Source organism: Oncorhynchus keta, chromosome 10 (genome assembly GCF_023373465.1).
Source record: "Oncorhynchus keta strain PuntledgeMale-10-30-2019 chromosome 10, Oket_V2, whole genome shotgun sequence".
In the NCBI taxonomy this organism is placed as follows: Eukaryota; Metazoa; Chordata; class Actinopteri; order Salmoniformes; family Salmonidae; genus Oncorhynchus; species Oncorhynchus keta.
Window position 1 is genome coordinate 50,537,209 of NC_068430.1, and position 17,143 is coordinate 50,554,351.

Here is a 17,143-nt window from a genome sequence, read left to right on the forward strand (position 1 = left end):
TTATATCTTTATCAAAGTTAGGGGGAAAAACACACACTTAAAGAAAAACATGGTAACAGACTACAGGACATAAAGACAAACAGGGATTACAAACAATGATCAATGGATACTGGCGAGATTAGTGGTTCTGGTTGCGCTCCGAGTGCATTTTACATTACATTTACTTAAAGTAAATTCTGCAGTTCTTCAGTTTCAGTGAACTAAATCAAAATGTGAGCTTGAATCAATAAACCCAAAGCAATCTTACCGCGACGGCCTCTATCTTGTAGTCATCGTCACTGCTGGGTTCGGTGAGGTCTAGTAAAACAGGACACACTTTGGTCTCCATGTCGCCCTTGCAGATGAGCCCCTGCTCTAACAGCACTAGCAGGGCCGCCTGACTGGTCTTCCGCACCTTAGGGAAAAGACGACATCTGTCAGTACAGACATCTGTACAATAAAGTGTTTGTTGAGCCTGGAAATCCAGACAGTTCCGGGCTAGCGGTTATTGTACTGCACACATTTGTTTCTAGGCTTGGACTGTATGCAGATTTTCATATTGTCATTCCGTCGTTCTCTTATTCCAGCATTTACGGTATTATCGGCATAGCACACAAGGGGAGCTAAAAGAACCATTGGGCCTCTATTACTATAATGCTAACAAACTAATAGCAAAATGACAGACACTGTTTGCTAAATGCTAACAATTTAAAACGAACATTAACTACACTGAAAAAATATATAGTGTTGGTCCCATGTTTCATGAGCTGAACGAAAAGATGCCAGAAATTCTCCATACGCACAAAAAGCTTATTTTGCTAAAATGTTGTGCAAAAATTTGTTTACATCCCTGTTAGTGAACATTACTCCTTTACCAAGTTAATCCATCCACCTGACAGGTGTGGCATATCAAGAAGCTGATTAAACAGCATGATCATTACCCTTGTGCTGGGGACAATAAACGGCCACTCTAAAATGTGCAAATGCCAAAGGTGTCTCAAGTTGAGGGAGTGTGCAATTGACATGCTGACTACAGGAATGACCACCAGAGCTGTTGCCAGAGTATTGAACATTCATTTCTCTACCATAACACTCCTCCAACATCATTTTAGATTATTTGGCAGTATGTCCAACGTTGTGAACAGAGAGCTCCATGGTGGCTGTGTGGTTATGATAAGGGCAGGCATAAGCTATGGAAAACAAACAAAGGCATTTTATCGATGTCAATTTGAATGCACAGAAATATTGTGACGAGATCCTGAGACCCTTTACTTTTAGGGTATTTGTGACCAACAGATCAACTCAAAGTTAATTTGTCACATGCTCCGAATACGTAGACCTTACAGTGGAATGCTTACTTACAGGCTCAAACCAATAGTGCAAAAAAGGTATTATTTGCAGATGCAGATCTGTATTCCCAGTCATGTGAAATCCATAGATTAAGGCCTTATGAATGCATTTCATTTTGACTGATTTCCTCATATGAACTGTAATTCTGTAAAATCTTTGATATTCTTGCATGTTGCGTTTAACTTGTTGAATTACATTTAGCTCTAACAATCAACCTTTATAATCCAAAAACACAAATGACAGGAACAGGGATCCAGAAATGTCTTAACTGCTTAAGATAATATCAACATTTCGTTGTGGTCCATCGTTTACAGTTAGAGTGGGAGTCATTTGTTCCTACCTGGTTATTGGGGTCTGTGAGATAGCGCACCACAATGGGCACTAGGTATCTGGAGAAGGCTGCTGGGAAGTTGGGCTGGCTCTCGTGCAGGAACATGGCGATGTTGGGCACCTGCTCCATCAGCTCGGCGCGCACTGTGGGCTCTGAGGACATGCACATGCACGAAGATGACACAGACACACACACATAGGGAGATGATGGTCACAAACATGCATAAAAAAAAGTCCTAACAATACAATTTATTTTGTATTCGGAGTTTGGGGTCAATTGCACATAAATGTCAATTTGGGGATCAATTCAGACATGTAAATGTCAATTCAATGATTCAATTGCACTCCAATTGATAGCTAACCTTCCATGTCCAATTCCAGTGACCGCAATTGGAATGGAATTGACCCCAATCTCAAACAAATGACATAATTGTAAAATAATGAGATAATATGAGGGACAGATTTAAAAAAAAAACAACATCTACCTCCGTCTTCTGACATTCGGGCAACTGTCTCCATGACACTAATAAAGTCATTCTCATTGTCACTGAACTCTCGAAGCACATCAAGCAGCCCGCGTGCCACGATCTGCCTAGAAAGCAACACAAGCCCCAAGTTAATGTCTGTGCCAACATCTAGCCAAAGCAGCATAATGGCCCATAACTGACAAACTTGGAAATCACCCGACTGAGGACTTGAACTCAACAAGCAGAGCATGAAAACAGCCTTTCCATGAGTTGAATTCAACTGGGGGCAATGGAGGGCTGTTGATGGGGTGCTGTTAAAGGTTTGCAGAGGCGATGTGCACAAGCTATGCCAAAAGCACACACCGAGGTCTTTAAAACCACTGAGGGCATCTGGCAAGCTTTTATCTTTCAATGGGCAGAAAGCAAGAACCCACATCAGAAACACTTAGGTCAAACCAGGCCCGTCTTAACAAGAGTGGTCCCTAACAAGTTCATGTCTTGATGCAGTGTGAGTGAGAGACCTGGCAGTACCGAATGCCTGGCTTTCACTCAGCCCATTCACTAACGCCCCAACATAATTTGTTACATTCTCGCCATGCCAAGCCATGAACGCAGGTCTGTTGAATTCACAAGAACACATAGAACCAGAACTTTTCAGTCAACACTGTATTGCGGTCAAACATTGCAAAAACAAATGGCAGTTATCTTGAACATCACATTATCTCTAAATATTTCCTATTGCTTCCCTGTGGCATGTATCCAAGTGCGTCATCATATTCAGTCTTACCTGTTGAAGACGTTTTCACTGAAGGCATATTTTTCTAGTCTCCCCAGGGGGGTGAGATTGTCCTGCCCCGCATCCAGGAAAGCTGTGATCCGAATTCCGTCACACTCTGATCCATAGTCATCGAACCCAACTGTCCAGGTTAAAAATCACAAATTCAGAATCAATCAATCAGAATTGTTCGAGATTAAGTTAGTGAGTGAGGAGATCAGGTAAGTAAGCACATTCATTTCAACAAGGAACCACTGCTGTCAAAATAAGCTCCGTGTTGCAATTATCATATTGGTATAAGTGAGCTTTGAAGTGATCCGGGCACAAGTATTAAGACTTTTTTAACCTGAGTAAGCAAGTGAAAAAGTGACCGCTGTCTATTTCAGTTACAAAATTGGTAGGCTATGTGAAAGCCCTGCGTAAGGGGGTCTAGTATGTTGTTTAATTGCCCTAAACAAGAGGAATATATGGTCTATATTGCTAATAATAGCTTGCCTGAACCCAGGGGGAGGCATCTGACATATAATGTTAGGGGGTGACTGTTAAGTGTTACACTTCACGTGGATGAACAGGGTAAACCAGAAACTGCAGGCTCCCTAAAAGCTTCAAACTGTGGAAGGTGTCAGACAGCCTGCATCATATGTTTCCTAGTCTCAGTAACTCTTTCTACATGAACTACACAAGAATTGAACATGGCGTTTGAAACATATTGATGGAGGGGGAATACTCACAGTCATCCAAATCATCATGACCATCTTCAAAATATAAAGACAGACCTGCAACATGGAGTGGTGTAGAGTACTGCTTTTACAAATATGTTATCAACATACCGTCAGTCATTATATAGTTACATCGCTCCCTGGGGATCAGAGGGTTGGCTAATACGTCAACTGTTACTATGTAGGAGAAAATGGCCAAGTGCCTCAATGATCTAACGTTAGCTAGTTAATACGTTTGATTTGGTTGAAGCTAGGGAGACATCTAGCTAGCTAACTTTAGCCTAATCCAGTGGTAATAAGTAAGACCACAGAGTGCAGTGGCTAGCGGCCAAAATATAACATAGGGACATTTCTGGGCTAATTCTATAACTAAAAAACAAACCCGTCCCATATCAACTCTTGTTTATGCTGTTTCAGCCTAGGAAATGATCGAACAAACGTTAACATTGCTAGCAAGCTACTGTATATAAGGTTGTCAAATCACAAGGTAACTTGCTAGCTAACGTTACTATAGGTCTTTGTTTTGGTTTTGAGCTGGATTTGGTATGCAAAGATATCGGCGTAGAGGCTAGCTTGCTAGGTCAACCGGCTAACGTAGCTTAGGCTTGAAAGCAAATCTACCTGACATATTTAACTAAGGTTAGCTAACATCGGCTCCCTACCCAGCTAGTAGCTAGACCTACTACAAAATACATTATACCTACAACCAATACCTAGAAACAACATTTACAGTGTCAGTGTTGTCAACAACAAGCATATAGTTCGAAATACTAGAACTGGCTAGCTAGAAAGCAGAGTTAGCCGACATTAGCTAACAGTTAGCTATAGCTAACGAGCTAGCATTTTCGCTTAAAAACCCAGCTTGCTGCCAATGTATTGTAATTGATCGAAAACAACACACACAACCAGAAATGACATGCCAATACATGAAACTGTTCAGAAAATACTTATTTTTACAACAACTATTTTGTTCAAGTTTCGAATAGATGTTATTATGACAGCCACATTACCTGCCATCTTGATTATCTGCTCGACGAGCTACTGTGTGGGCTGTCACTCAACGTAAGCAAAACTACTTCCTGAAAGTACTTCCTGATGTTTTTTTGTGTGTGTTCATCAACAATAATTTAATTTGTGACGGAATCTACTTCAAGATTATTGCAACGAACATAATGGCTGCATTGCTATATTTCCAAACCAAAAATAAACATAACTGTCACGTGACACATTGGATCGTAGTTCAAGATGGAGTCGATGCGGTACTATTTTATACCTTCTTAGCTACATTAATCAACATATGGCAAATTATATCAACGAGTTTTAACGTTCCCAAGTTGAGGACTTACTTTGTATTTGTTTCGAGCGGTATTTTATTTGAAGTTAAGTTATTTGCCAGTAACTGAAACATCTGCTAGCTAGCAATCAGTCACGTGGTTGGAATGTTCATTAAAGTTCTATTAATTTGGAGATCGATATGGCGCAGAGAGAGTTAAAAATGTGCCTTCTTGGGGTAAGCCAATCTTATTTGTATTCACGTGACTGAACTATTGATTCTCTGTTCATTCAGATTGCAATATGTCTAATCTCTCGGGGACAGGTGAAACAACGAGACTCTTTCAAAACTCACGTAGAATTATGTGATTACGAGCAGCAGTAGTTCCTGGTTTGGGGATTTCGTCATTGATTATTTGGACGAATAAGGATTGGGCGAAGGCGATGCGTCTTCTTCAGTGGGGTTCTAAGGCGGTGTTTGAACTGGTGCGGTGATTTTCAAATGCATGTGTGGATCACAGAAGGTTGATGGAACCTTTTATTGAGGAGGATGGGCTCGTGATAATGGCTGTAGTGGAACGCTATCAAATACATCCAACACAAAAACACATGGTTTCCATGTGTTTGATGCCATTCAATTAGCGCCATTCCAGCCATTATTATGAGCTGTCCTCCCCTCAGCAGCTTCCTGTGATGTAAACAGATTCCACAAACAAAAGTAAAAATTGTGTGTATCATAACAATTAATGAAAACAAAAATGTGCTTTTTGATAAACATGGGTGAAATTAGTGGATGGGAAGGGTTTGCATTTGCAAGGGAGGAGATTTTGCTTCCTTCCTTTGAACAAAGGTAAAGATAATAGAACTCTCCAGCTTGTAGTCCCAAAAACTTGAAATTACTTACCTCTGGTTCATTTAGCCATTAATGTGGAAACTTAATGGGTAAAGAATAGGGTTTTGGGTTAAACACCGAAAATAAGTTATGAGATCAGGCTTAGGAGATCTTATACATTTTGTTCTACAAGATAATATAATTCAGTTAACATGACCTTTATGAATTATGAAGCCTTTATGAGCTATTTGTTTTTGTTCACCGGACGTGCTACCTGTCCCAGACTTGCTGTTTTCAACTCTCTGGAGACAGCAGGAGCAGTAGAGATACTCTTAATGATCGGCTATGAAAAGCCAACTGACATTTACTCCTGAGGTGCTGACTTGCTGCACCCTCGACAACTACTGTGATTATTATTATTTGACCATGCTGGTCATTTTATGAACATTTGAACATCTTGGCCATGTTCTGTTATAATCTCCACCCGGCACAGCCAGAAGAGGACTGGCCACCCCTTATAGCCTGGTTCCTCTCTAGGTTTCTTCCTAGGTTTTGGCCTTTCTAGGGAGTTTTTCCTAGCCACTGTGCTTCCACACCTGCATTGCTTGCTGTTTGGGGTTTTAGGCTGAATTTATGTACAGTACTTTGAGATATCAGCTGATGTAAGAAGGGCTGTATAAATACATTTGATTTGATTTTTGTATTATTACATAAATTCTTCAAAATTCACAGTGAAGTTAGCTGATGAAGATTATCTCATGGAACAAAACGTATACGATCTCCTATGCCTGTGTTTACCACAGACCTTATTTTCGAAGTTTCTCAAAAAATGCCATTATTGTCCCTGTAGGCTTTGTCCAATGAACCATGACGGAGTTGGTGCCCCAAAAAAGGACGCCATTACTATTTCCCTCTATTGTTAACGGCATTCCCCCCCAGTAGTAAAACAGGAAATAACAAACTTTGGCAAGATAATTTTACCTTTGGGTAACCGAGATTACAGTATGTCAAGTGACAAGTGACAGAAGCCTCCATCTTGCTTGCTAAAAGTTTTGTGCACTAGCTAAATTGAACTCACTTTACTTTGAAACTGACTGAAGTGTCTCAAATAAAGGCTTTATGTTCAAGTAGAAGTCATGAAATATTTAAATGAATTCTGTCAAAATAGACTCCTAACCTGAAACCAATACTACAGTACTAGTCAAAAGTTTGGACACATCTACTCATTCAAGGGTTTTCTTTTATTGATACTATTTTCTACATTGTAGAATAATAGTGAAAACATCAAACTATGTAATAATACATACGGAATCATGTAGTAACTAAAAAAGTGTTACAACAAATCAAAACATATTTGAGATTCTTCAAAGTAGCCACCCTTTGCCTTGATGACAGCTTTGCACACTTTTGGAATTCTCTCAACCAGGTTCACCTGGAATGCTTTTCCAACAGTCTGGAAGGAGTTCCCACATATATTGAGCACTTGTTGGCTGCTTTTCCTTCAATCTGCGGTCCAACTCTTCCCAAACCATCTCAAATGGGTTGAGGTCAGGTGATTGTAGAGGCCATGTCATCTGATGCAGCACTCCATCACTCTCCTTCTTGGTCAAATAGCCCTTACACAGCCTGAAGGTGTGTTTTGGGTCATTGTCCTGTTGAAAAACAAATGATAGTCCCACTAAGCGCAAACCAGATGGGATGGCATATCGCTGCAGAATGCTGTGTTAGCCATGCTGGTTAAGTGTGCCTTGAATTCTAAATAAATCACAGACAGTGTCACCAGCAAAGCACCATCATACCTCCTCCTCCATACTTCACAGTGGGAACCACACATGCGGAGATCATCCGTTTACCTACTCTGCGTCTCACAAAGACATGGCAGTTGGAACCAAAAATCTCACATTTTGACTCATCAGACCAAAGAACAGATTTCCACCGGTCTGATGTCCATTGCACGTGTTTCTTGGCCCAAGTAAATCTCTTATTATTATTGGTGTCCTTTAGTAGTGGTTTCTTTGCAGCAATTCGACCATGAAGGCCTGATTCACACAGTCTCATCTGAGCAGTTGATGTTGAGATATTCCTGTTACTTGAACTTAGTGAAGCATTTATTTTGGATGCAATTTTTGAGGCTGGTAACTCTAATGAAGTTATCCTCTGCAGCAGAGGTAACTCTGGGTCTTCCTTTTCTGTGGCGGTCCTCATTAGAGGCAGTTTCATCGTTAGTGCTTGATGGTTTTTGCGAAAGCACTTGAATAAACTTTCAAAGTTCTTGAAATTTTCCGCATTGACTGACCTTCATGTCTGAAAGTAATGATGGACTGTTGTTTCTCTTTGCTTATTTGAGCTGTTCTTGCCATAATAGGGACTTGGTCTTTTACCAAATAGGGCTACCTTCTGTATATCACCCCTACCTTGTCACAACACAACTGATTGGCTAAAATGCATTAAGAAGGAAAGAAATTCCACTAATTAACTTTTTACAAGGCACACCTGTTAATTGAAATGCATTCCAGGTGACTACCTCATGGAGCTGGTTGAGAGAATTTCAAGAGTGTACAAAGCTGTCTTCAAGGCAAAGGATGGCTACTTTGAAGAATCTCAAATATAACATATATTTTGATTTGTTGAATTTTTGAGGGGGTTACCACAATATGTGTTATTTCATAGTTTTAATGTCTTCATTATTATTCTACAATGTAGAAAATAGTACAAATTAAGAAAATCTTGAATGAGTAGGTGTGTCCAAACTTTTGACTGGTACTGTAAGTATTCAAACCCCTGAGTCAATACATTGTAGAAGCACCTTTAGCAATGCTTACAGCTGTGAGTCTTTCTGGGTAAGTCTCTATAGAGCTTTCCACACCTGGATTGTGTATCATTTGCCCATTATTTTCAAAATTCTTCAAGCATTGTCAAATTGGTTGTTGATTGTTGCTTGACAACCATTTTCAGATGTTGCCATAAATCTTCTAGTAGATTTAAGTCAAAACTGTAACTCGGCCACTCAGGAACATGCCCTGTCTTCTTGGTAAGCAACTTTTGTGTAGGTTTGGCCTTGTGTTTTAGGTTATTGTCCTGCTGAAAGGTGATTTATTCTCCCAATGTTTGGTGGAAAGCAGACTGAACCAGGTTTTCCTCTAGGATTTCTGCCTGTACTCGGCTCCATTTTATTTATTTTTTATCTTGAAAAACTCCCCAGTACTTAACGGTTACAAGCATACCATAACATGATGCAGGCACCACTATGCTTGAAAATATGGAGAGTGGTATTGAGTAATGTATTGTATTGTATTTGCCCGAAACAACCCTTTGTAATCAGCACAAAAAAAGTTTATTGCTTTGCCACATTTTTTGCAGTATTACTGTAGTGCTTGTTGCAAACAGGATGCATGTTTTGGAATATTTTTTATTCTGCACAGGCTTCCTTCCGTCTTTTCACTCTGTCAATTTCTCCTTTCACAGCCATTAAACTCTGTAACTGTTTTAAAGTCACCATTGGCCTCATGGTGATATCTCTGAGCGGTTTCCTTCCTCTGCTGCAGCTGAGTTAGGAAGGACGCCGGTATCTTTGTAGTGAGTAGGTGTTTTGATACACCATCCAAAGTGTAATTAATAACTTCAACATGGTCAAAGGGATATTCAATGTCTGCTTTTTGAAATGTTTTGCCCATCTACCAATAGGTGCAGAGTGAGTACATGCAACTCATTATGTGACTTGTTAAGCACATATTTACTCCTAAACTTAATTAGGCTTGCCCTAACAAAGGGCTTGAATATTTATTGACTCAATACATTTCAGTTTTACATTTTTAATTAATTTGTCTAAACATAATTTCAGTTTGACAGTATGGGGTATTGTGTGTATGCCATTGACCAAACATCTAAATTTAATCTAAATTCAGGTTGTATCCTGACAAAATGTAGAAGAAGTCAAGGGGTATGAATACTTTCTGAAGGCACAGTGTATGTATAGAGATACAATACTGCGATTGTATTGCAATTTGATGTTCCAAACATATTGCTCACGATATGTCTGCTGCAGTGAGAGAAGAGCGAGCATGAGAAAATGAGTTTTGAGTCATGGAAATAAAAGTGCTGAAAACATGTCTCACTATTTAAAAAGAAGAGCTATAGGATTAAAAATATCTGAGTTTTCGTGCAGATACAGCCAATTAGAGCTAGCCAGTGTTGTGTTCGAGACCACCTGAAACGAGACCAATTCAAGACCAAGACCGGAGCAAGTTGAGTCTGAGTCAACACCAAGACTGGAAGAGGGGGGGGGGCGAAACAGAGTTAAGACCGGGAAGGGAACGAGGGTTCCAAGACCAAGGCCAGAAAAAATGACCATTCCGCCATAATAAGAGTTCAAAATGTCCAGTATTTCTGTGTTCATATTTCAGAAGAACATACGGAGTCTTTAGACATTCATAACAGTGAAATAAATGTGTACTCTAGGCAAATAGAGCCACTCTACAAATTATTACTAACCAAAACACAGTGGGGAACAATGAAGGCGTTCTATGCCTTCATATGAGTGGCTAAGAATTTATAAAATAAGTATACAAAAATATAGCTGCAAGCAGAAATGCTGGGGGCCCACTGTGCCAGGACAAATTTCACACATAGGAGGAGCTACAGTGGCTTGCTGTATTCACCCCCCTTGGCAGTTTTCCTATTTTGTTGCCTTAGAACCTGGAAATAAAATATATTTTTTTGGGGGGGGGCTTGTATCATTTGATTTACACAACATGCCTACCACTTTGAAGATGCAAAATATATTTTATTGTGAAACAAACAAATAAGACAGAAAAACAACTTGAGCGTGCATAACTATTTACCCCCCCACCCCCCAAAAGTAAATACTTTGTAGAGCCACCTTTTGCAGCAATTACAGCTGCAAGTCTCTAGTGGTATGTCTCTATAAACTTGGCACATCTAGCCACTGGGATTTTTGCCCATTCTTCAAGGCAAAACTGCTCCAGCTCCTTCAAGTTGGATGGGTTCCGCTGGTGTACAGCAATCTTTAAGTTATACCACAGATTCTCAATTGGATTGTGCTCTGGGCTTTGACTAGGCCATTCCAAGACATGTAAATGTTTCCCCTTAAACCACTCGAGTGTTGCTTTAGCAGTATGCTTAGGGTCATTGTCCTGCTGGAAGGTGAACTTCTGTCCCAGTCTCAAATCTCTAGAAGACTGAAACAGATTTCCCGCAACAATTTCCCTGTATTTAGCACCATCCAGCATTCCTTAAATTCTGACAAGTTTCCCAGTCCCTGCTGACGAAAAACACCCATCAGCATGATGCTGCCCCCACCGTGCTTCACCGTGGGGATGTTGTTCTCGGGGTGATGAGAGGTGTTGGATTTGCACCAGACATCGTTTTCCTTGATGAACAGAAAGCTCAATTTTAGTCTCATTTGACCAGAGTAACTTCTTCCATATGTTTGGGGAGTCTCCCACATGCCTTTTCGTGAACACCAAACATGTTTGCTTATTGAAGCCCAGCTCTGTGGAGTGTACGACTTAAAGTGGTCCTATGGACAGATACTCAAATCTCTGCTGTTTGCGCTTTGCTGCTCCTTCGGGGTAATCTTTGGTCTCTTTGTTGCCTCACTGATTAATGCCCTCCTTGCCTGGTCTGTGAGTTTTGGTGGGCGGCCCTCTCTTGGCAGGTTTGATGTGGTGTCATATTCTTTCCATTTTTTTAAATAATGGATTTAATGGTGCTCCGTGGGATGTTCAAAGTTTAGGATATCTTTTTATAACCCAACCCTGATCTGTACTTCTCCACAACTTTGTCCCTGACCTGTTTTGGAGAGTTCCTTGGTCTTCATAGTGCCGCTTGCTTGGTGGTGCCGCTTGCTTGGTGGTGCCGCTTGCTTGGTGGTGCCGCTTGCTTGGTGGTGCCCCTTGCTTAGTGGTGTTGCAGACTTTGGGGCCTTTCAGAACAGGTGTGTGTATATGTATATATATGAAGCTCCTAAATAAGATCTGGTGCAACCAATGAACTTCAGAAGTCACATAATTAGTATCACATGATCTGTCACATGATCTCAGTATAAATATATATACACGTGTGTGTGTGTGTGTGTGTGTGTGTGTGTGTGTGTGTGTGTGTGTGTGTGTGTGTGTGTGTGTGTGTGTGTGTGTGTGTGTGTGTGTGTGTGTGTATATATATATATATATATATACGTGTGTGTGTGTGTATATATATTTATACTGAGATGAGATCATGTGACAGATCATGTGATACTAATTATGTGACTTCTGAAGGTAATTGGTTGCACCAGATCTTATTTAGGAGCTTCATAGGAAAGGGGGTAAATACATATGCACGCACCACTTTTCCGTGTTTTTTTTCCCACAATTGTTTTAAACAAGTAATTTTTTAAATTTCACCTCACCAATTTGGACATATTTGTGTATGTCCATTAAATGAAATCCAAATAAAAAATCAATTTAAATTACAGGCTGTAATGCAACAAAATAGGAAAAACTCGTAGGGGTGAATACTTTTGTAAGGCACTGTAATTCTGTACTCCTTACCACACTTGCCAAATATCACAACTCAAAATTAAACAGGTCATGCAATATGCATATTCTGGACTATTTTCAATAATGTTGACTACTTTAAATGTCTTCTTCTCCATAGCATCTATGGATGCACATCTTCAAGACTCTTGCTCAAACAATATGGTCTCAATAAGACAATGATTTTTTCCATACTTTACAGATTAGCTTGACTCATACCCCTTAGCATGTGTGCCGAATTTCATCACTCTGAGTCAAACAGATCTATATAAACATGTGCCGGTTTTAGTGCCACCGTGTGGTGGATCTGAATGTGCTTGCATATGTTGAGTTTTGACAGTGTTTGGAACATGTGTACCTACAATACAAATATCTGTGTCTGATTTATTTGCATTAATGTGCCAGACCACGCCTATGTGAATGTTTTTTGACATACTAGTCTTTGAAAATTTGCGCTGAGAGACCTTGGTCCATAGATGCCATATGTCAATGTTCACTAAGATTGTTCCAGAGGAGATGTCATTTAAGTGTTTTTCACAAAATTCAAAATTGCGGAAAATCCATTATGGCAGACTTTATGGGTCCTTGAGGCAAATTTGTTGGCAAGACAGCACAAATGGATCTGGGACCAGGCTAGTTGTAGGCTTTAAACAGTACCGCTCATTATCCTGTCCTGTTATTATTTTGTGTGTGCCTTTCATCTACAATCTCCTGCTAGTACAATGGTCTATTCCCCTCTGTTGTCCTCTGGAGAGGGGTGAGATAAAACCGTGTTTGTCTTCTGTTCTCTGAGCTTGCCCGGGGCCATGGCGTTGAGGTAAAATGAAATGAAGCTTTGTTTAAGATAAGACAGACTGATGAAACCCGAGCTGTCTCTGCCTGCTCCCCAGTCCTGACTGATCCACTGCCACTGTCCCTGCCAGCTTCTCTTCCTCTCTCACTCTTTCTCTCTCTGGATAGGTCTATTCAGGGTAGTGGTAGAGCCTACACCATATTGCTTAGGTTTACAGAGCTACAGTCTTATAAGGGTAGGGCCAAGAGGAAGGGGTAGGGAATGAACTGGGACTCTTTCTTTCTTTCACACACACAAACACTCTGTCTCTCCCAGTCTAACAAGTGTTCCACAGCTGTGAGCGAAAAGGTAGCAACATTTCTGGCAGTTGTTTTCCTTTATTGTAAGTGGCAGCAGCTGTATTTCTAAGCTGATCACTTCTTGAGAAGTTGTGGACATCAGAACCAGTTGGCATATTAACCTCTGGGATATTCGAGATGCACGCATCCCACCTCAACAACAGCCAGTGAAAGTGCAGGATTCAAAACAACAGAAAAATTCAAAACAACAGCGCCAAATTCAAAACAGAAATCCCATAGTGAAAATTCCTCAAACATACAAGTATTTCGCACCATTTTAAACATAAACTTGTTGTAAATCAATCCAGCCACAGTGTCCGATTTCAAAAAGGCTTTACGACGAAAGCACACCAAATGATTATGTTAGGTCACAGAAAAACACAGCCATTTTTCCAGCCATAGAGAGGAGTCACAAAAAGCAGAAATAGAAATAAAATTCATCACTAACCTTTGATGATCTTCATCAGATGACACTCATAGGACTTCATGTTACACAATACATGTATGATTTGTGTGATAAAGTTCATATTTATATAAAAAAAAATCTGTTTACATTGGTGCGTTACGTTCAGTAATGTTTTCCTTCCAAAACATCCGGTGATTTTGAAGAGAGCCACATCAATTTACAGAAATACTCATCATAAATGTTGATGAAAATACAAGTGTTATGCATGGAACTTTAGATAAACTTATCCTTAATGCAACCGCTGTGTCAGATTTCAAAAAAGCTTTACCGAAAATGCACACCATGCAATAATCTGAGTACAGCGCTCAGACAACAAAACAAGCCATACATATATCCCCAATAATGCGGAGTCAACAGAAGTCAGAAATAGCATTATAAATATTCACTTACCTTTGATGATCTTCATCAGAATGCACTCCCAGGAATCCCAGTTCCACAATAAATGTTTGATTTGTTCGATAAAGTCCACCATTTATGTCCAAATACCTCCTTTTTGTTCGCGGGTTTAGTACACAATTCAAACTCACGACCCGCAGGCAAGTCCAGGCGAAAGTTCAGATGAAAAGTCATATTACAGCTCGTAGAAACATGTCAAACGAAGTATAGAATCAATCTTTAGGATGTTTTTAACATAAATCTTCAATAATGTTTCAACCGGAGAATTCCTTTGTCTGTAGAAATGCGATAGAAAGCAGGTCGCTCTCACGTGAGCGTGTGTGATCAGCTCATGCCACTCTGGCAGACCCATGACTCATTCAGCTCTCATTCCCCCCCTCCTTCACAGTAGAAGCATCAAACAAGGTTCTATAGACACTGTGTATTCGATAGGCAATGACTTGAAAAACCACAAACCTCAGATTTCCCACTTCCTGGTTGGATTTTGTCTCAGGTTATTGCCTGCCACATGAGTTATGTTACACTCACATACACCATTCAAACAGTTTTATAAACTTCAGAGTGTTTTCTATCCAAATCTACTAATTATATGCATATTCTAGATTTTAGGATTGAGAAGCAGGCAGTTTACTCTGGGCACCTTTTTATCCAAGCTACTCAATACTGCCCCCCAGTCCCAAAGAAGTTAACAGTTAGTGGAGTTTGGTTGAGAGATTTAGGAGCAGCTGATGGAGATGGAATGAGAAAGAGTTGTGACTAGGCTACTACACAATCTCTGATGCCCCTCCGGGAAGAAGCTGGGTTCCCCTCGCTCTCTGCATTCCCTGGCACGAACAGACACCTTTCATTGGGTGCCAGGCTCATCATTTCAGTAATTAACCTGCACATGCTTAGCAAAATAAGGGATGCTTTTTTACAGCTCCGGTGTGGACAGAGCTGTCTGGTCTAGCTCTCGCTGCAAAATGCTCCCAGGGCACACTTTTGCGAGGGACCACACAAGACTGTCTATGCTGTCAGGTACTGTCTGAACTGCAGCAAGCTACACAGCACTTGCCAGTCAGACAGGCAGCATCCAGTTCCCGCCATCTGCCAAGTATCCCAAATTGGACTCCCTCCGGTAGTCTCGGGGCCAGTAACAACTGTAATTGCACGGAATGTGTGCTTTTCCTGAGGTAACTGTGTTATTCCAAGCCGGGATAGTTTATTCCTATTTATTGTAACGGAAAATGGGAATTGGTGGGAAAGTCGTTCGAAGTCAACGTTTGACTGTTTGTTTTAAAGCTAATCTCTTTATTTCATTAACTAATATGTGGCATGCCTGATTATTATTCCCATCATGGTTAAATAGGCTAATTATGTTTGAAGAGTTATGCTGAATATTATCCTAAAATGTAGAAGGACTGAGCCTAAATGCTAGTCTAACTAATGACAGGTGTGTTGCTTTCACTTGTCTCTGTTGCAGCTTTCTTTTGTATCTCATACAGTTGATGGTCTGAATGTCACTTATTGTTACTTGTCAGTATAAATGATTACAATCATACCAAATGAAACATATACTGCATGCCTTTTCAACAACAGCAAATACTTGAGTTCAATATTCAACATTGCAGCATTTCTACCCAAATGTACATCTCATGCCCAAATCATCCCAAAGGCTGTCACGACTTCCGGCCGAAGTCGGTCGCTCCCCTTGTTCAGGCGGCGTTCGGCGCTCGACATCACCGGCCTTCTAGCCACTGCCGATCCACTTTTCATTTTCCATTTGTTTTGTCTTAGTCTTACACACCTGGTTTCACTCACCCAATTACCTGTTTATTATTTAACCCTCTGTTCACCATGTTCGTTTGTGAGTGATTGTTTTTTGTAAATCGGTCCGTTATTGTGAGCTCGTATATTTGCCTTGTATTTTTGTATTTTGAGTAGAGTACGTTAATGACTAATTTCTGCTGTCCTGCGCCTGACTCTCTACACCAGCTACACACAGGACCCTATTACAAAGGCTGTGTTTACACAGGCAGGCCAATTCTGATATTTTTTCCACTAATTGGTCTTTTGACCAATCAGTTCAGATCTTTTACCAATAATTGTGCACAATATCACAATTGGGATGCCTGTGTAAACGTCGCCTAGTGTCTGAAAGTTATTGTGAATGAAGATACTTTGTGTAGGTAATTTAGTCTATAACATCCTAATTTGGGGATATGGACTTTTTGGGCAAGCATGGTAAGGTTAGTATTTAGTGACAACAGCCAGGTAAATTAAACCAAAGTATGAATCGTTGTCTCGCCTAGTCCAAAGACTGCTTATTTTTTAAATATGTTTTATTGTCACATACACCGGATAGGTGCAGTAAAATGTGCTGTTTTACAGGGTCAGCCATAGGCCTCACAAGTTGTCAACTGGCAGCTTCATTAAATAGTACCTGCAAAACACCAGTCTCAATGTCAACAGTGAAGAAGCAACTCTGGTATGCTGGTCTTCTAGGCTAAAGTTCCTCTGTCCAGTGTCCATGTTCTTTTGCCCATCTTCATCTTTTCTTTTTATTGACCAGTCAGAGATATGGCTTTTTCTTTGCAACTCTCCCTAGAAGGCCAGTATCCCGGAGTCTTCCCTGTTGACGTTGAAACTGGTGTTTTGTGGGTACTATTTAATGAAGCTGCCAGTTGAGGACTTGTGAGGTGTCTGTTTCTCTAACTAGACACTCTAATGTACTTGTCCTCTTGCTCAGTTGTGCACCGGGGCCTCCCACTCCTCTTTCTATTCTGGTTAGACCCAGTTTGCGCTGTTCTGTGAAGGGAGTAGTACACAGCATTGTACGAGATCTTCAGTTTCTTGCCAATTTCTTGCATGGAATAGCCTTAATTTCTCAGAACAAGAATAGACTGTCCAT

At 40.4% G+C, this 17,143-nt stretch overlaps 2 protein-coding genes across 2 annotated transcripts in view; one reads left to right on the forward strand and one right to left on the reverse strand.

Annotated features, from left to right (window-relative positions):
• LOC118388921 (serine/threonine-protein phosphatase 4 regulatory subunit 1-like) overlaps positions 1-4,798 on the reverse strand; it is a 41,933-nt gene extending 37,135 nt beyond the window's left edge. Inside the window, exons 1-6 of the mRNA XM_035778521.2 lie at positions 4,631-4,798; positions 3,633-3,677; positions 2,914-3,043; positions 2,145-2,251; positions 1,670-1,812; positions 248-394 (exon numbers count right to left, since the gene is read on the reverse strand). Coding sequence (XP_035634414.1) covers positions 248-394; positions 1,670-1,812; positions 2,145-2,251; positions 2,914-3,043; positions 3,633-3,677; positions 4,631-4,637 — 579 coding nt within the window. The 5' untranslated portion in view covers positions 4,638-4,798. The remainder of the gene's footprint in view (positions 1-247; positions 395-1,669; positions 1,813-2,144; positions 2,252-2,913; positions 3,044-3,632; positions 3,678-4,630) is intronic.
• A 182-nt stretch (positions 4,799-4,980) lies between these two features.
• Positions 4,981-17,143, forward strand: part of LOC118388922 (ras-related protein Rab-22A-like) — a 32,203-nt gene continuing 20,040 nt past the window's right edge. The window contains exon 1 of the mRNA XM_035778522.2: positions 4,981-5,130. Coding sequence (XP_035634415.1) covers positions 5,095-5,130 — 36 coding nt within the window. The 5' untranslated portion in view covers positions 4,981-5,094. The remainder of the gene's footprint in view (positions 5,131-17,143) is intronic.